The sequence below is a fragment of the Nasonia vitripennis genome, chromosome 1 (genome assembly GCF_009193385.2).
Source record: "Nasonia vitripennis strain AsymCx chromosome 1, Nvit_psr_1.1, whole genome shotgun sequence".
In the NCBI taxonomy this organism is placed as follows: domain Eukaryota; kingdom Metazoa; phylum Arthropoda; class Insecta; order Hymenoptera; family Pteromalidae; genus Nasonia; species Nasonia vitripennis.
Window position 1 is genome coordinate 7,836,876 of NC_045757.1, and position 25,735 is coordinate 7,862,610.

The 25,735-nt window shown below is 40.7% G+C and overlaps 7 protein-coding genes across 7 annotated transcripts in view; 2 read left to right on the forward strand and 5 right to left on the reverse strand.

The window, feature by feature from the left end:
* The window catches only part of LOC100122333 (calpain-C), a 47,823-nt gene extending 43,351 nt beyond the window's left edge, over positions 1-4,472 (forward strand). Inside the window, exons 5-16 of the mRNA XM_031931553.2 lie at positions 366-549; positions 814-888; positions 1,136-1,305; positions 1,536-1,708; positions 1,793-1,887; positions 1,964-2,196; positions 2,697-2,866; positions 2,946-3,004; positions 3,089-3,236; positions 3,320-3,436; positions 3,515-3,573; positions 3,652-4,472. Of these exons, the coding sequence (XP_031787413.1) occupies positions 366-549; positions 814-888; positions 1,136-1,305; positions 1,536-1,708; positions 1,793-1,887; positions 1,964-2,196; positions 2,697-2,866; positions 2,946-3,004; positions 3,089-3,236; positions 3,320-3,436; positions 3,515-3,573; positions 3,652-3,678 (1,510 nt within the window). The 3' untranslated portion in view covers positions 3,679-4,472. The remainder of the gene's footprint in view (positions 1-365; positions 550-813; positions 889-1,135; positions 1,306-1,535; positions 1,709-1,792; positions 1,888-1,963; positions 2,197-2,696; positions 2,867-2,945; positions 3,005-3,088; positions 3,237-3,319; positions 3,437-3,514; positions 3,574-3,651) is intronic.
* Positions 4,261-6,913, reverse strand: LOC107980540. The gene is made up of 2 exons (XM_016981424.3): positions 6,728-6,913; positions 4,261-6,399 (listed from the first exon to the last, which is right to left on the reverse strand). The coding sequence occupies exon 2, from the start codon at positions 6,386-6,388 to the stop codon at positions 5,237-5,239; it is 1,152 nt and encodes a 383-aa protein (XP_016836913.1). The 5' UTR covers positions 6,389-6,399; positions 6,728-6,913; the 3' UTR covers positions 4,261-5,236.
* A 123-nt stretch (positions 6,914-7,036) lies between these two features.
* On the reverse strand, positions 7,037-9,333 carry LOC100679326. Its single transcript, XM_003425023.5, has 2 exons — positions 9,087-9,333; positions 7,037-8,636 (listed from the first exon to the last, which is right to left on the reverse strand). The coding sequence occupies exon 2, from the start codon at positions 8,618-8,620 to the stop codon at positions 7,331-7,333; it is 1,290 nt and encodes a 429-aa protein (XP_003425071.1). The 5' UTR covers positions 8,621-8,636; positions 9,087-9,333; the 3' UTR covers positions 7,037-7,330.
* Positions 9,334-16,781: 7,448 nt separating this feature from the next.
* On the reverse strand, positions 16,782-19,391 carry LOC100678059. The gene is made up of 2 exons (XM_003425044.4): positions 18,808-19,391; positions 16,782-18,493 (listed from the first exon to the last, which is right to left on the reverse strand). The coding sequence occupies exon 2, from the start codon at positions 18,475-18,477 to the stop codon at positions 17,164-17,166; it is 1,314 nt and encodes a 437-aa protein (XP_003425092.1). The 5' UTR covers positions 18,478-18,493; positions 18,808-19,391; the 3' UTR covers positions 16,782-17,163.
* Positions 19,392-19,413: 22 nt separating this feature from the next.
* On the reverse strand, positions 19,414-21,206 carry LOC107980535. The gene is made up of 2 exons (XM_016981414.2): positions 21,103-21,206; positions 19,414-20,993 (listed from the first exon to the last, which is right to left on the reverse strand). The coding sequence occupies exon 2, from the start codon at positions 20,973-20,975 to the stop codon at positions 19,707-19,709; it is 1,269 nt and encodes a 422-aa protein (XP_016836903.1). The 5' UTR covers positions 20,976-20,993; positions 21,103-21,206; the 3' UTR covers positions 19,414-19,706.
* A 409-nt stretch (positions 21,207-21,615) lies between these two features.
* Positions 21,616-22,352, reverse strand: LOC107980622. Its single transcript, XM_016981531.2, has 3 exons — positions 22,190-22,352; positions 21,977-22,088; positions 21,616-21,784 (listed from the first exon to the last, which is right to left on the reverse strand). The coding sequence occupies exons 1-3, from the start codon at positions 22,332-22,334 to the stop codon at positions 21,658-21,660; spliced, it is 384 nt and encodes a 127-aa protein (XP_016837020.2). The 5' UTR covers positions 22,335-22,352; the 3' UTR covers positions 21,616-21,657.
* A 1,422-nt stretch (positions 22,353-23,774) lies between these two features.
* On the forward strand, positions 23,775-24,715 carry LOC107980621. The gene is made up of 3 exons (XM_016981530.2): positions 23,775-24,182; positions 24,285-24,396; positions 24,589-24,715. The coding sequence occupies exons 1-3, from the start codon at positions 24,038-24,040 to the stop codon at positions 24,713-24,715; spliced, it is 384 nt and encodes a 127-aa protein (XP_016837019.1). The 5' UTR covers positions 23,775-24,037.
* The last annotated feature ends 1,020 nt before the right edge of the window (positions 24,716-25,735 follow it).

Genomic DNA, 25,735 nt, shown 5'->3' on the forward strand with positions numbered 1-25,735 from the left:
ATCTACTATAAATACATGACGTATTAGCAATAATACTTAGGTGATAGAAGAAAAATAGTAGCATGAAACGCCGTGTCCTCATATTATATAAACACCAAATTTAACGTCCTTTTACAAGCGACGCATTTACTGTAGATAATTTAAAATATGCATTGAAAAAACTGTTTATCATTAAGCAATAACATGTTACCTACGTATTTTATACAAAAATTAATAATTCAGTATATTATTTGTACGTACACAATTCTTTATTGCTAGCGAGTCCTATTTAACTATAATCCAAGAATACGAGCCTTATACACGAATTTGATAAAAAAACGTTAAGAAATGAAAACTAACCGAACGTCAATAATTACTCGTTACAGACTACACGGCTCGTACGAAGCGCTCAAATACGGCACACTTCTGGACGGTCTGTCGGATCTGACGGGCGGCATCACCGAGAGCATAGCTATCCGCCAGGATCCTACCGGTTGCGGCCGTGCACTTGCCAAGCTCCTCGACATGACGTCCCTCATTACCTGCACCGTAAACAACAGTCAGCAGCAGGTATATCTGCGCGCATACATACCTTATACTGTATATCGAACTGCTGCATTAGAGAGTTTTTGCGCATATGGATCTTGAACGGAAGATCGGATGGTTATGAGAGTTTAATGAGGGGAAGGAGTGAAGGAGTTATAACCGCTTCCGAGCACGACCTTTTATTTTTGGGAATCGCGGATGAAAATAAAACTTAACAAATTTTTCACGTTTAGCGAAAAAATCAAACTAATTCTGCATAACTATATAATCTTTACTTGTTATTTTCAGATGCGAGCGAGCACGGAAAAACTGGCCAACGGCATACAGATGGGAATCAATTACAGGCTTTACGCGATAGAACGAGTGAGTCTCATTTTCTTTTCCCAAGCGCGCATCGCCATCGTCTTTTCGAATTTTCATTTTCATATATTATCTTAACTCAAACATTACGTTTACGATCGCGACAAATAGGTCAAGCCGTGTATCGACAATAGAAAATTGACGCGACAATAGTCGATCATTCGTGACACTGGATTTATCGGACGCTCGCAATTAGTTGCGGTAAGCGCACGAGGAAAATGTCCAACTAACTATAATCGTATCTTAACAGGTGGAGAGCTTCAGCGGCGAGGCGGTCCAGTTAGTGAAGCTACGCAACCCCTTGGGCCCAGGCGGCGAGTACGTGGGCGCTTGGGCCCGAGGCGGCCTCGAGTGGGACGAGGTTCCGCCTGTCGAGCGCGACAGACTCGCCGTGCGCAACATGGCCGAGGGTGAATTCTGGTGAGTTCTCCTACTATATCTATTCCTATCTCACTCTCTGTAACGCACAACCGGTCGTCGACCGGACAACTCGCGGCCGTAATCGCATATGCACACCCACAGCTAGTTCATATATTCATAGCGGTGTGTGTATATATATATATATATATATGTGTGTGTGTGTGTGTGTGTGTGTGTGTGTACGGAGAGGAACGATCGAGCCGATCTGATTTGCATTGCGCTGCTTGCAGGATCTCGTACTCGGACTTCGTCAAGACGTTCACGCACCTCGAGGTCGTCCACCTCGACGCGGAAACGTCCCGCGACGAGCCTTCCCTTCACAGCAAACACACCTGGCAGATGAAGCTCTACCAGGGAAGCTGGAGGAGAGGCGTCACCGCCGGCGGCTGTCGTAACAATCAAGGTATTGTATACGTCGTGTTGCACATTCGGATTATAAATTCACGCGGAGATATCGGATAACCGATTTTTTTGACGATCGTCGCAGAAACCTTCCACATCAACCCACAGCTGCATCTCATACTCAGCGAGATGGAGGAGGTCGTCGTGTCCCTGAACCAGCACTCCATCATGGAACCAAAGGTAAGCGAGTTCTGTGTATGATATTATGCGGATCAAAACTCGATCTCGACTTACACCTGTGACCAAATTTCCGCAGGTCATCGGTTTCACGGCATACGCGCTGCCGAAGAACAGCACCGAGTCCATCAACAAGCAGTTCTTCAAGAAGAACAAGTCCCTGATCAACTCGCAATACACCAACAGCCGACAGGTCAGTCACAGGTGTCAGCTGGACCAGGGTGGTTACCTCCTCATACCGACGACCTTCGAGCCCATGCAGGAAACGAGTTTCACGCTGCGCGTCTACAGCAGCAAACCGCTCAAGCTCAAGTGAGTATATTTCGTACGCACGTGTGCGCTTACCTTGTAAATATGCGGTTGCATATCATAGGGTGCTCGTGTTCGTCATCAAAGTTTGGTTTAGCATAGACTCGACGAGCTGATGGCTATTCGTCCGTTTTTTGTTGTTCTGAAAAAAAAGAGGTTCTGCTAGTTAGCTCGGAATGTCGAGGCGGTACTGCATCGGGTGTACAGGGGAAAAAAGCGCGAAACCGTAATTTCAGCCTGTTCAACGACTCCGCGAGATCGTTGAATAATACCGAAGAGATTATCCGGTTAAAGATTGTACAGCAGGTCAGCTTCGTTTACGGGCTCATCCTGTTTTGGATTAATTTTATCGCGTTAACGAGATATTAATGATAAATCGAGAGGGACACATTATCGTCGTTCGGATCTCGAATTCCAGCTACAGCATCGTGTTAAATAAAGTCTCGTGCGATACACGCAATGATCGTATGCCTCTTGATTAACGCCCGATTCGATCTCTGCAGACTACTCGACACGCCGCCGTCGCTGCTCAAGTCGGCGATCGTTAAGGCACCGCCTCTCGAGGGCAAGGGCTTTTCCCAGTACGAGGCGGTCTTCCTCCAGCTCGCCGACGAGCACCGGACGGTCAACGCCTTCGAGCTTCAGGAGCTACTCGAGGCTTGTCTGCCTAATGGTAAAGTATTTTTTTTTTTTTAACATTGACGCGGTTTATTTTCGAAGACTGATTTTGAATTATTTTGTTTCTCTTCTAGATTATATCAAGAGCTGCGCCTGCATGGACGTCTGTCGACAAGTCATTCTTACAATGGATGTATCCTTTTATGGTTGTGAAAAAAATTAGGCAAATTACACTATATGTAGCTTTAGAAAGTATTTTCCTTAACGATCGAAACAGAGCACGGGAAGCGGGAGAATGAAATTCAACGATTTCAAAGATCTCATGTGCAGCCTCAAGTTCTGGCAAACGGCTTTCAAGAACCATACGAAGGAGAAAACTGGAATTCTGAAAGCTGAAAGACTTCGGGATGCGCTGCTCGAAGTTGGTTAGTGAGAAATTAGAACGAAACTTTTTACCGGAAATATATTTGTTTACTTTTATTAATTATTCTGTAATTATGAATTTCAGGTTTCCAATTGAACACAGACGTCCTGTCTATCGTCATCCTGCGGTATATGAGAAAAGACGGAACCCTGAGATTCGGTGATTTCGTTGCCGCCATCCTACACTTGAACGACGCATTTGGTATGAGTTTAACTATACGATTGAAAACAGTATAATAATAGATCGAAACTCGTGTGCTAATGAAATTCTTAATTTCAGCAATATTTGAAAGCAAAGATCCACTTCAAAATGGCACTATAAAGCTGAGTTTGGCCGAGGTAGGCATAGATGATGTACATTTTATTTAGATAAAAAGATACAGTGTGATGAAATCTGAACATATTTTATTGTTACAGTGGCTCCGATCATCGCTCATGTGCTGACTTATTGTTGACTCTTTGATTGTTGTACTTTGACCGTTTGTAAATAATCCATCGTAAATCATCATGCGCGTGTAAAACATTAGCCATACTAACGATTAACGTAGCCTTATTCCATTGTAATATAATCATCATTTTATACATTCATTCTAACTTTAAGGAAATTTGTATAAAATCTTTGTATCTATAATGAGATTATTATACGTATAGTATGGTAATAAAATTTAGTCTATTTTGTACGCCTTTATCTGCTATAAGTTTGTAGTTATTTCTACTGCGTTGAAAATGCGAGAAAAATTTGTTGTGCAATAGGATATGCGTAGTATCGATGTATGAACAATTCTACGAAAATTCTGACTTTTCAAAACGAAAATAGTTACAGTTTCAGGCAAAGATTGCCCGTAGAACTGCTTATGTAAGCGGCAAGCGTAGTCATTTTAGTAGTGTTTTAGTTTCACAAATCTGTAATAATTTGTAATATGCGATCATTTTTAAGAGTCCATTGTTAATGAAATTACGCTGATTTTTACAAAGACAGAAGAATCATAAGAAACATATTATTTCATGCTTCATGAAAATACAAAATTTCTTTATTTATCAAAAGGTAATTTAAGTAGTCGTTAATACATACAATTTACATTTTAAGTCTTCGACGATATTTTGATTTTATGTTTACGTGTATTCATAATTTTGAGATCATTGTGTTACATGAATTCAATCGACGGTAGAAGTAAATAAAATTTACTTCATTGCAAGTCTGTAGTCATTCAATATCTATTAAAAAGTTTTTTCTCTCACTCTAATCCTTTATTTGCCTGCGTATATAATACTGCGCTTTTGCCCGCCCCCATTTTCGTATACCTTCTAAAACCCGCATCCCCTGTGCTTCGTAAAGTGTCGATTTTGTTATTTATGCGTTTGCATTTTTCTCATATTTCACATCGTCAATTAAATTAAAAAGGAATTAGAAGAATTTTATTGTATTTTAAAAAACTCGGATATAATATCTTTATTCGTATAGATTTACATGATAATTATATTTATAAAATTCGTATGGAAAATGATGTGCTTTACATTTACCGTAACTGTATTTGAACGACTCCAAACAAAAATAGTGTATATATATAACGCACCTCAGCAGTCACGCCGCTGCCACTTGAAATTTTTTAAAATTCTTTTTCATTATTTGTATTTATCTTTTTTGTAACGAAAGTCTCTATTTTTCCGGTACAACTAAAATTTCTGGATACGCTTACGTTGAACCGAGTTCAGCCGACGAATTTTTGAAAAAAGGAAAATCACTGGCTTTCGTTTAAAATCGACATATATAAGATTTTTTTCTACTTTATTTTCAAACGCAAACTTTTTAAAAACTAAGCTTCCAACACATATTTTTTATCACAGCTTATTTCTTTATTTTTTCTCTAGTGATTATACGTGTGATTTTTACTCTCTCTTCTCCGCGCGACAATGACGCTTTTAACTAAATCTTCTCTACAAAATTATGAATTTTTCACTCGTCGCTCTTGTTGAATAAAAGAATAAATAAAACACATTCGCATCAGTCCAAAATGAAACATTTGGTGTTGACCCTTCTCTTCATACGACGGTATTCAAACCAAAGATCCTGGACGATCAAGCAGAGCTCGCCTCCGTCCAACAAAATCATGCTTGTCCGGCTGACATGTTCGATCGTGTTGTAGTATGTATCGACGAAAACGGGTTTTCCCGTGGTTCCGTCCGCGTAGACTCGCTGTAGGTAATACTCCTTTGCGTAACCTTCGTCCGCGAACCAACCAAGTTCAAAACTGAGAGCGACGAGAGAGCTACCATCCGGCAGGTTGGCTATCACGGCATGCGATAGCTGGAAGTCACTCGATGCCCCGTACATCTGGACCGAAGCTCGTCTACTCAGATTCTGGGCATCGTAGAAGTAGCAAGAGCTGTGCCATTGGTCCACCTTTCGATCTTCGTACTGTCTACAGAAACTGACCTTGTTGTAAGTCGTCGAGATTTCTCGCACGTCGGGTGCAAAGTACGTCTCCTTGATCGTCTGGAACCTGGAGTCGAGGCGTTTCAACCGCGTGCTGTTATCATAGATGATCTGACTGAAGAAGTAACCCTCGGATGGATCGTACGGCTTAACCGGCCGGAGGTACTCTTCTCGGCTGTTGGGCCCTACGTCCAGTTGGTAATCCAGGTGGATCCGTTCGCCCGAGTCGCTGTAACGAGCGATCGTATTGTTCCAGAAGTACAGGTCGAAGCTATCGTGATACGGGACTAAAAACTTTATTCCGAGGCGCTCTCCCTCTTTTTGCACCATGACGAGAGTCTTAGTGCTAGAGCAGTTGTGGGGATCGACGATGACAATCAAGCTCCGCTCGATTACTTCATGCATGTTCAACCAGTTGTTAACAACGATTTTGCCGTTTCCCAAGGCCACTGCCTCGTTTATTCCGAAGAAGGCCTCTTCAGGCGGAATAGAATATTCGCAGATATTTATCACGTCTCCCTCGAGCGTCGTCATGTTTACAAAATTATTGTAAACGCCGACGATCATGATGCTATTGTTGGACTTGACGACGAAATCTTGATTCAGTTGGAAATATTCTATCGAGTATTTTTTCGTGAAGATCAACGATTGGGCATCGATGTTGATGGAGAAACAGAGAAGCGCGAAGCAAAACGCCAACAGTGGGTTTAGCTTTGACATTTTGGCGTTTTCTGAAAGAAAGATAATTGGCTTGAGTAAACTAATTTTCGAGGTTTCGAGAAATGCAAAAAGTATTGGAAATTGTATTGGAGACGCAGATATTATTCGACATAAAAGCGGAATTGGAGCCAAAATGCAATAGCAACGCTAAAATTTATAAAAATAATAACGTACGATAACCGATTAATTTGAGTTTGAAAATTTTATTATCTTTTATTTAAATATCAAGAACAATTTTTACATTACAGTAAGAGACACTTTAAAAATCAAATCAACTTCGGAAAATTGTCATTTTCGTTATATTTCATTAGGTGTACTACAATAGCTACTTGTACTCACTTCTCAGAGCCTCCTAATACTTTGCAGAGATTTTTACCGAAACTTTGGATTATCCTACGTCTTTGTTAACCGACGTCTCGATCCTTTCAGAGGGAATACTGCTGCTTGGTTCCCTTTTATACGTGTACCCCCACCAAAGCGATCCCGTGTACGAGTCCAAGAATCCTCACATTAGCATATAAAACCCGACCCAGATGTCATCGACCGCGAACGAACCTGTACACCGTATACCAACCACTTGTTGCAGCGACAGGGAAGAATCCCAGTCGTTTTTAGCACAAGTATATCTGGGATGTAGGAATACAAATATTTCTGAAGACAACATTTTTATTCACATTTTAAAACAAATGTATAATCACTTTGTTTACGTCTTCTTATTTTTACTCACATTTGAAAATACATTCTAAACTAGTCATTCTTGTTGTACAACTATGTGTATGAAAAATTTTTGTATACACTAATTCAAGCTAAACGTATAAAAAATACAATACTCATATAAAAACAGTTAAAATTACTTAAATAAAAACAGTACATTGTAGTGAAAAATCAGTTCAAGGTGTAAAACGTGAGCATCGCAAAAGTGCTGAACGCTTAAACATACGACTAAGAGAACATTTTGATACATTTTCCTTTCACATTAGTTACGTCGTCAGACAGCGATGCCAATATCGATAGCATTACATTATACGACGTCTCGAGGTTGTTCATAAAAATCACGCAGACCTCGGCTTCTCCCAAAGACACCAACCTCATCTGGCCCGCTCTGTCGTTGGTGTACGTAGCTACGAGCAGTCTCTCGTCAGCAGTCGTTCCATTATTGTAGACGCGCTGCAGATAATACTCGTAGTTGTAACTCTCGTTCAAATGAGAGACTTTGAATTCGAGTAAAACAACTCGGCTATCGTCCGGCAAGATGCTTACGGAGAATCGCGATTTGTCGAAGTGACTCTCCGGCTGATCAGATAACTTGACAGTAGTTTGCTGATCCGGATACTTCCTATCGAAGAAATCGCATTTTAGCACCCACCTCTTTTCTCTTTGCGCAGAGTCTTGATTGTTCGGAACCTTCTCGAATTGGCTGTAGCAGAGGCTATCCTTGACGTCGGACTCGTCAAAACTGAAAGCGCTCAGTCTCGGCAAGACCTTTATCTCCCGAGGTTCTCGAAAATTGGAGTCCAGATACCTGAGCAGCATCGTCTTTTGATCGCCCGAAAGGTTTGCCAAGAAGTATCCTTCGGAAGCGTCGTTTGGCTTGAGGCTCCCTATTTTCATGTCGACCATCGCGTGCTCCGGCCCTAAGAGATAGCCTATCATCGCGATTCGTTTGCCCTTGTCGTTGAACCGCCGGGGGCCAAGGCTCGTTCTACCACTGGGTACTCGTCTATTTGTATGCTCCCGATAAAACAGGTCGAATTTATCGTGGTAAGGGATGACTTGTTGCAATTCGTACCTCATGGAATCGGTGTCTTTTTCAATCGTCATCGTGCTCGAACAGTCGTGCGGGTCGAAGATTATAAACAAGTCCCATATTCCTATTAAATCCTTGGAACCCGGTATCCAGTTGCTATCCATTGCCCACACATGGACTACGAGTTTACCGTTGCCCAGAACCATCGGGTGGGATAAGAGTCCGACTGTTCTGTTGGGAGGGATGCTGAATTTGCAGGCATACTTTTGAACGCCGTCGATCGACGTCAAGTTGATCAAGTTTTTGTGAACGACGACGGCCAGATACTCGTCGTTGAACTTGATGATTTCGGGTTTGTTTTTAAAATCGGTCGACCATGTCTTGGTGAATTCGACGGCTTTCGCTCCTCGCAGCTGTTCGAGGTAGAAGAAGAGAAGAACACAAGTGAAGCAGACGAGAGAAGCGACGAAGTTTCGCCTTGACATTTTGAGTTCAAGTTTTCTGGAAGTAAAAGACATTTCGTGTCTTATTATGTCTTATTATATATATATATATATATACACACACACACGTGAAGTTACGCTGTTACACAATCGACGTTTGCATTTGACAATACTTAAAAGATCTGGCAACTGACTTGTACAAAATTAAAAATAAAAAACTTATAAAATAACTCTGCTAGTTTTTAGTTACAACAAATCTTTTTTGCCAATGACAACAAGGTGCGCACGTGCATTTTCTATTGAATATCTCGATATAGCACTTAAATTTACAGTAGCCATCCTACAACTACATCAAATGTACGTACACGAGTATCGACAGTTAAGGTTATCATTCGGAGAGCAGTCTAAAAATACACCACTATATCTTCGGGAACACTTTATTCTCGCGCAAAATTCTCGAATTTTATTCGCTATACAAACAACTCTGCCTATACGAATTTTCACCTACCTCTTAACGTATAACTCAAAGCACAGCTTATTTTTATAATCTTTTAAAATTTTGCACGCACGTTTTCGACGCCTAACCCCGCAGGCGTCTCGAATGCTTCTGACGCGGCTTTGTATACTGTGGAATGGTATTATTTAACTGCGACCAGACGGGCTCTATAGCACATGTATAGCAAAAAACGTAAGTGGGAGTTCCGAAACTCCCACTCTCCTCCTCGTAGCGCCCGAATACGCTGCACAGCGCAGAAACGAGAGTTGAGCGACTATTTGCCGAGTTTATAATACCAGTAGTATACCTATATAGCGTGTCTCGCGGCGCGGGGATTCCCGACAGTCGGTTTCTCCCGATTGGAATATACCGCGTGTTTTTTCAAAAGCCCTTGCAGTCGTATTTTGAGACTGGTAGTTCAATGTTGTCGTATGCGTCGTGGCTATGTCAAGTAGGATAAGAATATTTATTTGTTATACGCTAAACGTAAGGCAAGGGTTGAATAGCATATTTACTGATATGTGCTAAAGAGGTAAGTACAAGCGTTTGCAGGTGTTATACGTATACCAGCAGTGTCTCGCAGCGTGGCGAGCCTTCTCGCGACACTCTGGTTTCTCCATGTTGTGTGTATCATAACAGAAAACGGCATAGGACGAAAATATTTATTTGTTACGTATAATATTACAGAATTACAATTATGTTTGCCTACGGTAAAATAATTATATATATATATATATATATATATATATATTTTATTATTTTACTTTTACATATTTTTCTATAAATCCTATTGGTAGAATTTTGTACAATTGATAATTATATATACATTATAATATATTACATCCAACAATTGCATGCCGGCGCCATCACAATATTTATTGAATAGAAAAGATATCGATACATTTAACGCTGATATTGTAAAGATAAACCTTGTCTGACTCTTCGGATGGCTCTATATCTTACCAGCCAAGCAAACCTTGCCTCCTTTCATCGTTACCATCTTCATAAAACGATACTTGGCGGGAAAGTCAACGCGAGCGGCCTCAGCCGTGTTTCCATTTTTATAAACGCGATGAATGTGATATTCCGCCCTAGAATCATCAGGGTAGTTCGCTCGCAAAGCAGCGACATCACCGTTGAGTAGATTGAGCACGTCAATGTCCATTTTATCGTTCGTCTCGTACAACTGGATTATGGCTCGTCGATCCAGGTCCTTGCCGTCGTAGAACTCGCAGAAAACATTTTTTTTTACCAGCTCTCGGTGCAGTATCGACTAACCGACACGTGGTACTCCTTCGTATTTTTGTGGCAAATGCTGATACTGTCGTTGGTCATCGACACGACGCTTCTGTGATCGAAGTCATGAAAAGCAGGCTCGATGATCGACTCCTTGACCACTTGGAAATCGGAGTCCAGGTGTTTTAGCACAATCATCCGACCGTTCTTGGTCGGCATCATAGAGATGTATCCCTCGGACGCGTCGTATGTCTTGATGGTCTTGATTTTGAGGTATGACGTTGTATCTAGGTGATTTTCTATTCTGATCAACTCACCCTGGTCATTGTAACGTAAAGTCAATGGTTCATGACATGCGACCTCGCCCTTTGATCCGGTTGAATTTTCATAGAACAGGTCGAAGGTGTCGTGGTATGGAACCATAGCTTTGTACCAGAATTTGAAGTCTATATCTATCTCTAAAAAAAATTAACTTTTAAAAAAGTAAAAAGTTAGGCAAGTTTGATATATTTCGCAACAAAATTACAGATTGAAAAGTACTAAGATCAATCAAACAAAGTCAAGTTTATTATATTTAATCGTGATGAAGCAAGGAACAACTCTCAAGATAATTACTACGTAACTTGCCATGCCCGTTTAATTTTGTTTATTGGTGAACAACTAAAATTTCGTTTTATGTATTAGAACGTCATACAAACACCATAAGTACAATGAAACGGGTATGGCAAGTTACGTAGTAATTATCTTGAGAGTTGTTCCTTGCTTCATCACGATTAAATATAATAAACTTGACTTTGTTTGATTGATCTTAGTACTTTTCAATCTGTAATTTTGTTGCGAAATATATCAAACTTGCCTAACTTTTTACTTTTTTAAAAGTTAATTTTTTTTAGAGATTTCAATCCTTTTTAGTAAATTTTTTTGAGTATTTCATATTCGACGTCGTAGAAATAAAATATAAGCATATTTAGCACCTTTAGATCAAAGCTTTTTTGTAACATTTTTATCACTAACATGAGATCACTGATTGTTCTGATATACACCACCCTCGAATTATTTCTACGCCTAGACACCAAAGAACCACGGCGCGAACTACCCAGAACTCGTTATCGGCCACCCTGTACACCTAGACGCCGTCATCGTATGATTTATTTACCTAGACAACAAAAACCACGAAGCGCACCACCTAGCGTCGTCATCAGCCACCCTATTTATCTAGACACCTTCGATTAAAATCTATTTAATCTGATTATAACTTTTAGTCGGTTTTAATCGGATTCAATCAGTTGTATTTTTCAACAAATATAACATTTTATTTAAAAACACAACTGTTTAAATCCGATTAAGACCGACTAAAACTTATAATCAGATTAAATAGATTTTAATCGATTAAATAGGCTTTAATTCGATAATTTCCGATTAAGAAATTCAATTAAACCCTATTATCTTTCGAATCGGATTTAATAAGTTATTTTTTACCAGGGTAGATGCCGTCCTCGTATGATTTATTTACCTAAACACCAAAAACCACGGAGCGCACCACCTAGACGTCGTCATCAGCCACCCTATTTATCTAGACACCTTCCTTGAAAGATTTTTACACCAAAACACCGAATACTACGGAGCACACATTTATAATTCAAGCAGAGTAGCAGACAATGTAGGCTCAATAGCTTGTGCGGCCAACTTCACAGTCTAACCACTCGGTCAAACTGCACGCAGCTAACTTAACGGTCTTACCACTTTTTGGGCTGAAGAAAAATTAAGCAAGTGATTTCAGCATTTTTGTTCACCTGCATACTTGTTTATTATGTTAAAGCTGGTTTATTGCTGATATTTTGGTTTAAAATCATAGTTTGGCATACCAGTATAAACATTTATCAAAATTAGCTGGGTACATGAATGATAAATAATTTATTTCCTTAATTGAAAATTCGAGATACCAATATAGAAGTAAATAGTGTCACGGGCGCCGCGGCGTCGTCTGCTTCTCAAACTCGCCTTCGTGGCGCTCCCGCGCCACTTGATGTTGGCTGACTTGATGCTCGAACAGTCCCATGGGTTGACGATTGTATAGAGGTCCGAGCGTTTTATGTGATCGTCCTTGGTGACCCTTATCAAAGAGAAACGGACGACGATTTTACCGTTGCCCAGAAGTACTGGCTCGCCGGAAATGTCGACTTTGACTCGCTCAAAGTCATCGTTAGGGATGGTGAACTTACAGCTGTTGATCTCGGCGCCGTCGATTGACGTCATTTTGAGGGTGTAGTCATGGTGTAAGCCGATGACGAGGAGATCGTCTTTGACTTTAACAATTTTTGGTCCGGAATCTGAATCCGTGTAGTAAACGCCTGACCATTCTTTAACTATTTTGGCGACTTTTGCAGCACAGATATCAGCGCATCAGAAGAACAAGCAGGGGCAGATGATTAGAGCGGCATTGAGTTTCGACATTTTTTTAAACACGTCGGACACTTTTTCGACGTCTTTCTTCACTTCACCACTTGACACGTCTGAGGAGGTCTCGTATTTATATTCACAGCCGTCCGAGAAGCGATAAAAAACACGACTATATTTTCAATGACGATATACGCGGCAAACCTGTATTCAGTATTATCGGATCCTCCCACTCTTTGAAATCGGTGTTGACTGCAGAACTGAGAAGCGCCGGAGCAGCTCGGTTGCTTTTATACAGCGAGAGCATCTCCCAGCGGGGGGTGTCGTCACGTCGACTGGATATTTCCCCTTCTTTCAGATCCTCTAAAGATGCATTGTATCATTTTTGAGAAAGTAAAAGTACTAGTTTTGTGTTATTTAAAGTAGGATAGTTGTAATTTTTCTGATCTGAATTTCTGATAAAAATAATCTGATATTCATAATTATTCGTAGGTGACGTGTCGAAATTAAAAATATTCAAAGAATATAGTAAATATGTTTAAAAATGTATTCATATGGTAAAATCACAAATTATACAGTAAAACGACTATTAGAATATTTAATTACGGTACAAAAATATCGATGCACTTTGTGATAATTTTCATAACTTTGCTCTGATGAGTGAATTTCAAATTGTAATCGATATCATTATCTTCCTCTATCCAGCTCTTGGCGACCAAACAAATTCTGCTCTCTTTCAAGTGAATGATTTTGACGAACCTCGACTTGCCGGGAAAGTATATGCGAACAGGCTCAACCATGCCTCCACTTTTAAAAACTTGATGCAGGTAATATTCCGCTCCGGAATCAGGGTAGCTCGCTCGAACAACAGCGGCATGACCATCGGGTAGATTGACTACGTCAAAGTCGACATTACCATTTGTCTCGTATAACTTGATGAATAGTCGTCCAATGCCTTCCCTGGCGTCGAAGAACTGGCAAAAGACAGACTGTCTCTCCCGTTCCCTTGTACAGTGCGGAGCGACAGGCACCCGGTATAGCCCATTGATTCTGAAGCAAATGCTGATACTATCGTTGGTCATCGAGGCGACAGAGTGAAAATGAACACCATTATCTATGCGACCAGTGACCATGTTGTAACTGTATGATCCCAGGATCGATTGCTTGACCGGTCGGAAATTGGAGTCCAGGTGTTTCAGCAAAACCATCAGACCCTCCTCGGAGGCCATGGTGCTGATGTAGCCCTCGGACGCGTCGTACGGCTTGACGGTCTGGATTCTGAAGGATGACGTCGTGGTGTCTGGTTCTAGCTGATGTTTCAAGCTTATCGACTCACCCTGATCGTTGTGACGTAAATGCAGTGGCAGTCTGCAGACACTGAACTCTGGGCTGTGGATGAACGTTCTGTTTTCGTAGATGAGGTCGAAGGTGTCATGATACGGGATCATTGATCTAACCTCTATGCTAAAACCTGTCACTATCTCGATGGTCTTCATGCTCGAGCAGTCCCACGGGTCGAGGATTATATACAGGTCAAAGTTATCGAAGGTTTTCGCCATAAGTTGTGGACGACGATTTTTCCGTTGCCCAGAACCATCGCGTCGTTTAGAGGAAGCGAGTAAGAGCTATCGGAAGGAATTGAAAAATTACAGGTGTTGGTTTTGACGCCGTCGATCGACATGAAGCTGATGCTGTCCTTGAGAGGCAAGTCGACAACGAGGATTTCTTCTTTCGCCTTAAAGATTATTGGTCGGTTCACTCCCGTGTAATGATCGGCTGTCCATTCTTGGATAACTTTGACGGATTTCACGACACTAACGTTGAGACAACAAAAGAACAGAACAGAGTAGACAAGAGCCGCGTTGAGTCTTGTCATTTTTTCGAATTTCGCGCACGATTCGGACGTTGATTCTCACTGGACTACTCGGCACTTTTGAAGAGACTTCGCATGGGTTTCGTATTTATATTGCCATGAAGAAAATGGGAGTTCCCGTTCGTTATTATATCCCGTCGACACGCATGAGCTCGTATCCTCCCATCCTTCTTGCAATTAATATTGGCTGTACGGCTGAGAAACGCAAGACCGGCTTGGTTGTTTTTCTATAGCAGGAGCAATTCGCGGCAGCGGGCTTCCCGCCGGCTGGGTATTTCTCCTTCCATAAGACTCGCTTTCCTCTGCTTTATTATGATCAGTGAAATGAATGCGCTGCTTTTAATAAATTTTGCTTACAAGTTTACTCTTATTTTATTGTATTTACAGTGATGAATTTTTAATTATTTACATCGCTTTAATTCACCTTAATTATACGGCAGTACGTAGTTTTAATATTCTAGCAAAAATTTAAATCAATTCTGTTATTTAAATTATTCAAGTTCACAAATATGCAAGAACAGTAATATCTTATGAATAATCATTATCGACAATCCTAATTGCAACACATCCGTCTCAAGTCAACATATTGAAACATTTTCCGTTGGCTCTGCTGCTGAGAAAAGGCTCGAACCATCCACCCATGACGACCATCTCTCTCATCATGTCGAAAGAATACCTGTAGTTAAATACGTGGATAGCCTCGTTCAAGCTTCCATCTACGTTGATACGCTGCAAGTAATACTCTTTAGTGTAGGCCTTTTCAAAAATTGAAGTAGGATACTGGAAACCAAGCGCAACGACGGTACTGCCATCTGGCAAATTGACTGCGTCAATCGCTGCGTCGACGTAAACGCTTTCCGGCTTGTACAATTTTACCGAGGCTCGGTGATTCAGTTCCTCGGTGTCGAAGAGATCGCAGGATACAGCCAGTTTCCTTGGACTCCCTCCGAATAAGTTGTCTATGTCTTGCGAGCTGTAGGAATGGCACCGCTTCTTGATTATCGGAATCAGGTGATCGGCTCGTCGATAACAGAGGCTGACGCTGTAGTGGACAGCCGACATGGCGTTGACCCAGGGCTCGACACTTGTTTCGTTGATCAGCTTAAACTCCGAATCCAAACGCCACAGCGACGTTTTCTTGCCGTCCTCGTATATCATTTTACAGATGTAACCCTCGGACGCGTTGTAAGGTTTGACGGTCTCGATGTGCAAGTCGTAGACTTCAGCCTCTAGGCCGAAATGGTGATCAAGCTTGATCGGCTCGGCCGTGTCGCTGAACCTTCTGGGTGACTTCATAGGTTGATCCTCCAGATCCATAGATTTACTGTAAAACAGATCGAAGCTGTCGTGGTAGGGGACTATAGCCTGTAAGCCAGATCCGAAGAATTTGGTATACTCTATGAAACTTTTGGTTGATGAGCAGTCATAGGGATCTACGATGACATACAAGTCCCAGGCACCCTGTCCCTCGACAAAGTTAGGTGCCATCACAGTACGGGCGACGATTTTACCGTTGCCCAATGCCACTGCTTTCTGTAGAGGTTCAACAGTTCTGAAGCGAGGCACCGAGAACTTGCAGTTGTTGATTACGATGCCGTCAACCGACGTCAAGTGAATGGTGCTGTTGCTGTTCAAGCTGACAACGAGGACGTCGTTTCCAACTTTGACGATAACGGGTTTGTTGGAATAGTAGAAGTCGGTCGTCCACTCTTGGGTGAAGTTCGAAGACTCCGTGGCACGTGTTTCAAGACTGAAGTTGAGGAACACGAAACAGACCGTGAAGAGACGTAGTCTTGACATTTTGAAGTTTCTGAAAGACACGGAGGACAACTTATGACTTAAAAGAACTACTATTAATTTACATTTAAGCTTTAAAAAATAGAGAGAGAGAGAGAGGGGGGGGAGGCGAGAAAATCGTACTGCCAATTAATATGATATAATTACACTCACATGTGAATTTCAGAGAAACCGATGGCAATCGTTTGGCCAAATCTCGAATTTTTCAGTTTTTTTGGGTATTTCCAATTCGAGCATTTACTTAGGAAGTGCACTATGAATTCACTGCATGTACAGCCATGGATTTTTAAGCGGGCCTTTCCCAGCCCGGGCTTCCCCATATAAGTTGTCATGACTCCATTGCCGACGCCCAAATCGCAAAACTGAATTACGTAGATTATTGGGGTGCAAGTGAGGCCTGTATATATGTTATAACATTGCTTCATTAATTTTTATTTGTATTTATTATTCAGTGTGTATAGCAAATAAACATTGAACAATTTTCATAAAACGCACAGTAAATAAAATTCGAGGTTCAGAACTAATTGAATATTGATTATCAAATTTACATAATTGATACAAATTATTAGTTACACATAGCGTATAAATCTTCTCCGACGTCTGGTTATACCGTATAATTTGACTGACAATCAACTCAACTTTGTTACAAACAATTTTCAAAGCCGCTCTTAATTATAGACACAACATCAAGCTACTGAAATTATACAGTCACCGCTGTAGTTTAACAGTCAAGCTAAAATCGTATCACCGCGCACAATCAACGAGTCTAAATCCACGCAATAGCGTTCACCACAGTCCACTTCTCTTTTTCGTCCGCACATGCAGACACATGCCGCTGATCATGCTCCGGATTCTCATCGTACGATAAATCGGCCGCTGCAAGTGACTAACAACGATCAAGCAAACCTCACCGCCACCCAGCGACACCAAGCTCATCTCGTTCGAGATGGCCGTGTAGGTGCCCACGTGTACAGGCTCTTCTACGCTTCCATCGGCGTTGATGCGCTGCAGGTAGTACTTCGTCGTGTAGCCCTTGTCCGCGGGATCTCCGAATTTGATGTAGAGTTGAAAAGCGAGAGCGACGACGGCTCCACCGTCGGGTAGGCTCACCACCTCTAACTTCCTCTCTTCGATGCGAAATTTAGGCGCTTGCAAGCTGACCGTGGCTCGAGGTTTCAGATCCTCGACGTCGAAGAAATTGCACATCACAGTGGGTGTCTTGAAAGTCCAAGCGCCTTCCGAGTCGACGCTTGCGTGGTTGACGTAGCAGAGGCTGACGTTGTCCTGAGACACCGACATGGCCAGTTCGTTTTTGAAGGCCGACGGCTTGATTTCCGTCTCCTCGATCAGCTGGAAACTCGAGTCCAGGCGCCTCAACAACTTCTGGACGCTGTAGCTGTGATCTTTCGCGTCTTGGATCAGCGTGTAGACGTAGCCGTCGGACGGGTCGAACGGTTTCACGGTCTGAATGTGGAACTGTATCGGGTTAGTTTCGACCTTGAAATTATGGTACAGATGAATTCGCTCGGCTTCGTCGCTAAACCGCAAGGGTGTTGTGATCATCTCACCGCCGGTCTCGTCCATGCGCTTGTTATACTTGAAGTAGAAGATATCGAAGCTGTCGTGATAAGGCACCACGTCTATCAATCGATACTCCCATTTCTCGCCCTCGTAACTCTCGCTAGCGTTGACTGTCAGAGTTTTGGTACCCGAGCAGTTGAGCGAGTCGACGACGATGAAAAAGTCCGAGTAGGACTTCTTAGATGACTCCAAACGATTTGTCAGTTCTGTCGCGATGATTATCTTGCCGTTGCCCAAAGCTATGGATTTGTGGTGAGCGACGGACCAATCGGTGGGAAGAGTGATATTGCAAGTGTCCATTTCAACGCCGTCTCTGTTCTTCAAGTGAACAGCCCCTTCGCCCAGATCGACGTATAAAATACGGTCTTTGATCGCGACAACGTTTGGCTTGGCGGTGAGGTACTCGGTTATCCATTGCTTGCTGAACGAGACCTTTTCACCGGATTTGAATTGGATCTTTATGTAGATTATGATGGCACAGAAGATGACGAAGGCGAAGGCGAAGTTTCGTTTTGACATTGTGAGTTTTAGCTTTCTGAAAGAATGAGAAAATTCGTTAAAATAAAGTCGTGTGCAAGAATTTAATTAATTTATCCCTACTGGAAAATCTCAGATGAGATCATGCCAAAACTCATATATTAAAAGTCGAAATTAAAATGTAGTACTTCTATAGCACTAGTGCAATATTACTCATATATAAAATACGATTAAATCTACGTATCCGTCAAAAGTTTCAGAAAATTGAAAGAAAATGATATTTTAATTTTCAAACAAAAAAAAATATTTATTTTTTATGACATTTCACCTGAGCTTTTTCAGTAGCGATCACTGACATTAAATTGTACGTACTTACCGGTCCGTCCCCGTAAAATGTATCGATGACCTTCTGGAGCACTGTCGGCTTATATATACTTTCTTCGCCGCTGTTACCTACTCACACAATGGTGCATCGCTGCCAAATTCGCATTTATACACGCAGAACATGGCAGTGTACAGCGAAGCGTAAAATACCGCTCAAGTTGGAATTTCCCCTCCAACCGCTTGTGATGCTCGTATAGGAATATCGTTTACTTTGGGCATGTATAAACGTCCTTATGATTGTTTTCTATCTGCCCTGCATTTCCAATTTTTGATAACTTGTTCAAACGTGGTTTATCAATGACTATTAGTTAGATTACAGCTCCAGCTCTCGAGTGAGCACCTACTTATTTCTCTAAAAACTTGTTGCACAAGTGCGTGAGTATCTCTCGCGCACCCAACTCGCGCAGCGTCTCTTCGCGTGTAAAATATATAGCGCGGCTCTCACGCATACACCGTATAGGGTGGGGAGGCATACGTGTGTGCGTTTTCGCACGTTCTCTCTTTCTCGCACACTCTGCATTACATGCTATACGCCTATACAGTGCTCGATATATAGTTGTACAGTGAAAAAATTAAAAATCGATTAAATCTATGTAATTGGTGAGTTTGTGTTTATTTGTTTATATTTCAACGTGATGCTTTCGCAAATCTTTTACTTACATTATTCATCATGAATATCACCGCAGTTTTTTATTTTTTTTCGATTCTGATACAAACAAACTAAATTCCAATTAAGACTTTGTGTATCTCATCAGACATAAAGAAGGAAAAATAAAATTGGTTTTCAATGTTATTTTATATAAATTTAATCATCCATAAAAAAAACTAAAATTATTGTCATTACAAAACATAATTATTTTTCTAACGAACCAAACACAACTTTTTTTCTATCTTTTCGACATATCAACGCACTTGCCACTAACTTCGATCCTATAACTCTTGGCAGAGATAGACGGTGTCTTTTCACCCATGACGATTAAACAAACCTCAGCACCACCGTCCAACAACACTTCTTTCATCAAGTAAAAGTGGTTCGTATCTGTGCCGACATGTACAGCCTCCCCTTTGCTTCCATCCACGTTAAAACGCTGCAGATAATACTTCGTCGTGTATCCGGTATCCTTGACCAAAGTATTGTCTCCAAAAGCGAGAACAGCAACCGCGCTGCCATCCGGCAGGTTGACTACGCCAACTTCACTTTCGTTATAAGCGCTGTCCGGCTCGAATGACCTAACCGAGCCTCGATGACTCAGATCCTTGACATCGTAGAAGTCGCAAGTAGTAGTTAATTTTTTTATCGTCTCTTCACTACCATTGCTGGAGGTCTGAGTGACGAAATTAGCCGCGAGATAGCAGAGGCTGACTTTTCCGAACCTCGCTGACATGACGTGGGCCCAGGGTTCGACTTGTGTCTCTTTGACCAGCTGGAACTTTGAATCCAGACGCTTCAGTTTCATGGTGTTGTCGGTTCGATTGACGAGTGTGCAGACGTAGCCCTCGGAGGCGTCGTATGGCTTAATCGACTCGATGAGGAAGCCCCAGATGGCGGTCTCTGGTCCAAAGTGGTGGTCCAAGGGGACAGGTTCGGCTTGGTCATTGAAACGCCGGGGTGACTCCGGTACCACCTCGTCACTGACGTTCCTTTCACGGCCATCGAAGAACAGGTCGAAGGTGTCATGGTACGGCACCAGGCTAGCGAGCATAAGATGCCATCCTTTGTTGTCTACCTCGAGCGTCTTGGTTTTCGAACAGTCGTGTGGGTCGACGATTACGAACAGCTCCCATGCGTGCACCTCATCATCCTTCAGATCTTTGTTGTTGTCTGATGATCTCATAATGGTACCAATGACGAGCTTGCCATTGCCCAGAGCTACGGGTCTGGCCACAGGCTTGGCGATTTTATCAGGGCTCGAGAGTGAAAAATTGCAGGTGTTGATCTCAACGCCATTGACGGACGTCAGAATGACTGAATTATTGCGCAAACCGACGACGATGATTTGGTCTTTCACCTTGACGACGTAGGGTTTGTAGTTGGTGTAATCACTAGCCCATTGCCTTGTGAGAGCGACAGGTTCGGTGGCACTGATTTCGAGACATAAGTAGGCAATTGCGACGCAGACGATAATGACCGACTGTAGTTTTGACATTTTTACCATTGAAACCTAAATCTATGTCTAAAAAAATATTAACCGTTGTAATTAAACTACTAATAAGTCATTACTACTTTATTGTTAAGCTTAACAATTTATTAATAAATAATAAAATACGATTCGGCGTACTCACTTGAAAATGTCGAGCAGAACGAATATTTTCTTTATCGAAACTCCGAGCTGATCTCGGCGTTTTTCTCTACTGATGTCCCAAACTACTCTGCGGACAAAGTGTTATTGAGATTCGCTCTTATAATATCAGTTGCATCACAAGAGATATAATTCTGTTTATAGAATGTATATGAATATCGGTTTTAACGTCTCTTAATCATCAAAAAAAGTGTAATCGTATTCGCACTTCTATATAAGCTACACTAGCGATCATAAGAAAATACATAAAAAGTGGATATTTCCATCCATGTCACAGAATAACAAATTTTTATAGTATGTATAATATACTCGAGATAATAAAGATATCTTCTTTTATATACTTTCTACAACAAAATTTTTGGATTAGATATCGCGCAAACGATTATCTAAAGGAGGAACTCTGTTATAAGCTACTAAAGAATTTGTTGTTTTATGTCGCTTAGGAAAGTGATTATCTTCAGTAGTTCAGAAAATTGGAGTAATGAAAAAAGTAAAAAATTATTAAAAAGATAAATGTATCTATTTATTAATGCGACTATTAATTACAACTCTTGACAGGTTCTTCGCAGATTGGGGTAGCACAACAGTGTGGGTAGACCTTGCTGACGTCCGCGGGGTTCTGTCCCTTGAGTAGTGTTCCTTCCTTGCATTTGGGAGCGAAGCACCTGGAATACACAAAATGGCAACTTTTAACAACTGTATTTTCTTGAAAAATAGTGCATGCGTTATATTATTATTGCTGGAATATCACAAAAATATGAAACCACCGTGCGTAGAAAACAGTAAGCTTTGAATGGTTACTATCAATTTTCTGGAGACTCGAAAAAGTTATGTGACCTATAAAAGGTTAAACTTACTGGTGGTAGGTCATCTGGTGGAAGGTGACAGCCAACTTGTTGAACTCCTGACATTTGACGTGGAAACAAGAGTCGTTCTTGAAGATGCTCTGTATGTTCTCGTCACACCCCTCTGTAAGTGTCAACGATTCGTTTTTTAGCATCAACTATCGATTATTTTTCAATTTGCTATTCTTGCTCCAAAATGAGAAGAAAAAATTTGAGAAAACTTACCGAAAAGTGGAGTCTGGGTGGAGAGAGCCACGAGGCAGAGAACACCGAAGGCAACGAGGAATTTCATGGTTGCTGTTTGTTGCGGTTTGCTGACTTTACTATAGTGGCGAATGCTGCAAGTCGAACTGATGCTGAAGTCGCTCATCGGCCCGGCTTTTATACAAAAAAGTTTCGCCGCTCTGTTTAATGGAGCGAAGAAAATCAGCCGAAATCCAGGAATGAGCCTATTTCCAATTATCTGGAATCGTATTGTGTGCCCACATGGTCGGGGAGGTGATTTATGAAGTGTGCGTAATGTCTGATAAATTCCACTTTTCACGCAATGTGGTACAATTGCGGTAGGTCCTTAGACTTATAAAAATATGATTTTCTCATAAAACAGAAATGGAAATGTCTGGCCACACACCCCATGTCGTAGATTTACCAAAGCAATCGAAAATCTGTACGCTATCTTCGAAAGTTCCAGCTCACCGATTCATCGTCTACGAAAAATTTGTATAATTTTTATAAAATAATAGAGAAGGTGTTTTAATGGATTCACAATGTAAATCTCATTGTTTTTAGAGCTTTTAAACAAATAAGCCCCTCTGTAAAAGCCTCGTCTACATTAAAGTCGTCTGATGCGAACACGCGCGAGTGCGTGGAAGGAGGGGGGGGGGAGCACACACTTACTATTTGAACGATCGAGTCTATAGGCTGCTTTCCGCGTGAAATGGAAATGCGTAAAGATAACGGACTAAGAACGTCACAAAACTATATGGACAGAGAGAGAATCGTAAGTTACACAATGTTCCAATGCTTATCATCACGCTAAATACGTTAAAAATACCGTTATAATAAAAATCAAATACATCATACATATGCTGTTATTGCCAAGAAAGTCCGAAAGTTATTTGAAAATTCGAATTTCGAGCCAGACAAATTAACAACAAATTGGCTTATAACAAATTATAAATACATTATCACGATGAATAGCGATATGCTTGTCTTCTGTTATTTCTAGGAGCGTGTGAGTCAAACTCGAACTTTTTTTGTTTTGATTGCAAAATACAATAATCTAAGATGTTAAAAATCTACTTAAATACCACGATTGTCGAGTTTTTACACATATCTAACGAATGTTATGGTTTTTCCTTGTTTCATAAAAATGATATGTACTTAAAGCTTCGAGTTCTTTTTCAAGTTTTTTTTCGGGCTTTTGTCAAAAAAATAACTCGATTGGTAATTTGGACTGATTTTTCAGCTATCAAAATTTGTTGCTTTTGTCATCTATTGAATCTGTTCAATCTGTTTGTTAACTTAACACGTATAATATATTATTATGTCATTAATTATTTGCACCATAATGTTGTAACGAAATGTAAAACTCGACTTTTAACTCACACTTCTAATTATTTCATAATCGACTATAATTTTACAAAGATATAAATACGAATTAAAATGTCCAGCCAAATAGCATTTGATATAAAATATCTCTAAATCTGCACGTGTAACAACGCCTCAATCTATTGCTAAAGATAATTAATTATGGATTCTGTATCTCATATACATCGCATGAATCTATTACTATTAATTATTGTTACCTACCATTTTATGTCCATTTCTATGTTCTTGAAAAAATATTATACTAAATCGTTAGCAAAATGCAATGTTAAAGCCACTAAATAACATAATATAAACATAGACAGTACGAATATAGATATAGCACACTTGCAAATCAACTCCCGACCATTTGGGCACACAATACGATTCCAGATAATTGGAAATAGGCTCATTCCTAGATTTCGGCTGATTTTCTTCGCTCCATTAAACAGAGCGGCGAGACTTTTTTGTATAAAAGCCGGACCGATGCGCGACTTCAGCATCAGTTCGACTTGCAGCATTCGCCACTATAGTAAAGTCAGCAAACCGCAACAAACAGCAACCATGAAATTCCTCGTTGCCTTCGGTGTTCTCTGCCTCGTGGCTCTCTCCACCCAGACTCCACTTTTCGGTAAGTTTTCTCAAATTTTTTCTTCTCATTTTGGAGCAAGAATAGCAAATTGAAAAATAATCGATAGTTGATGCTAAAAAAACGAATCGTTGACACTTACAGAGGGGTGTGACGAGAACATACAGAGCATCTTCAAGAACGACTCTTGTTTCCACGTCAAGTGCCAGGAATTCAACAAGTTGGCTGTCACCTTCCACCAGATGACCTACCACCAGTAAGTTTAACCTTTTATAGGTCACATAACTTTTTCGAGTCTCCAGAAAATTGATAGTAACCATTAAAAGCTTACTGTTTTCTACGCACGGTGGTTTCATATTTTTGTGATATTCCAGCAATAATAATATAACGCATGCACTATTTTTCAAGAAAATACAGTTGTTAAAAGTTGCCATTTTGTGTATTCCAGGTGCTTCGCTCCCAAATGCAAGGAAGGAACACTACTCAAGGGACAGAACCCCGCGGACGTCAGCAAGGTCTACCCACACTGTTGTGCTACCCCAATCTGTGAAGAACCTGTCAAGAGTTGTAATTAATAGACTCATTAATAAATATGTATAAATTTCCATATCAAATAATTTTAGTCCACTTATTACGTTTACCTAACCATCTTTACCCCAATAAATTCGTCACTTTCTCAAACGACAAGATCCTAGTAGCTATTAACAAATAATTAATTTTTGTGAAGAATTATTCTTAATACCGACTATATAGGTCTGGTATTTAAGAAAGAGATAATACAATTTAGTGTGACACTTTGTCGTTACACATAAAATTTTTACAATAGTATATTGTGTACGAAGCGTGAGGTTAACAGTGTGGTACCTCTCGTGTGGTTTACACGTCTTCGGCTCATACTACAAACTCCACGCTTGGTCAAAAAGCCCACTTAGCATTTTGTACACACTATAGTTTTTGTGACGCATGTATGAATTTTCACGTTTTTCATGGCTATAAAGCGATAAATATTTAGAAATAATAGTATTACTGTTTATGAACATTCTCATTAATTAACACAAGTATTAATATTTATTAAAATCCTTAATATTTAACAAATTTAAAAAATTTTGAAAACTCCCACAAACTTAACATTTGTTTTTGGCCTGCTACTCACTTCTTTTGTCTGCTGATAAAAAAACTGGTACTTTAGGCCCGCTAAATATTGGGTACGAACGTATAGTACGTCAAAGAAAATGGTCAATATAGTTCACATCAAATATGCGTATATTATGTGTGTATGTGTATATGATTATGTACATGCGTGTATGCGCGTGTGTGTAAACGCGAAAATCATTATGGATGTGTTACAAAAAATCTGGTGTGCACCAAGGTCTGAGCGGGCTTTTTGGCCTCGCGTGATTGCAGTACGAATCAAGACGAGTGAGCCCGAGCCGAAGGTCACTTTACGCCCTCAGTACACAATATACTATTCATTATTATATCCGCTTCTGTAGACAATGTTTTTGAGCGGGTGCCAGGTAAAGTGAAGAACGTGGATGAGCCGGCGGTGGACATGTACATACACACCGGGATATTCAAAGTTTTATTCAACGGTG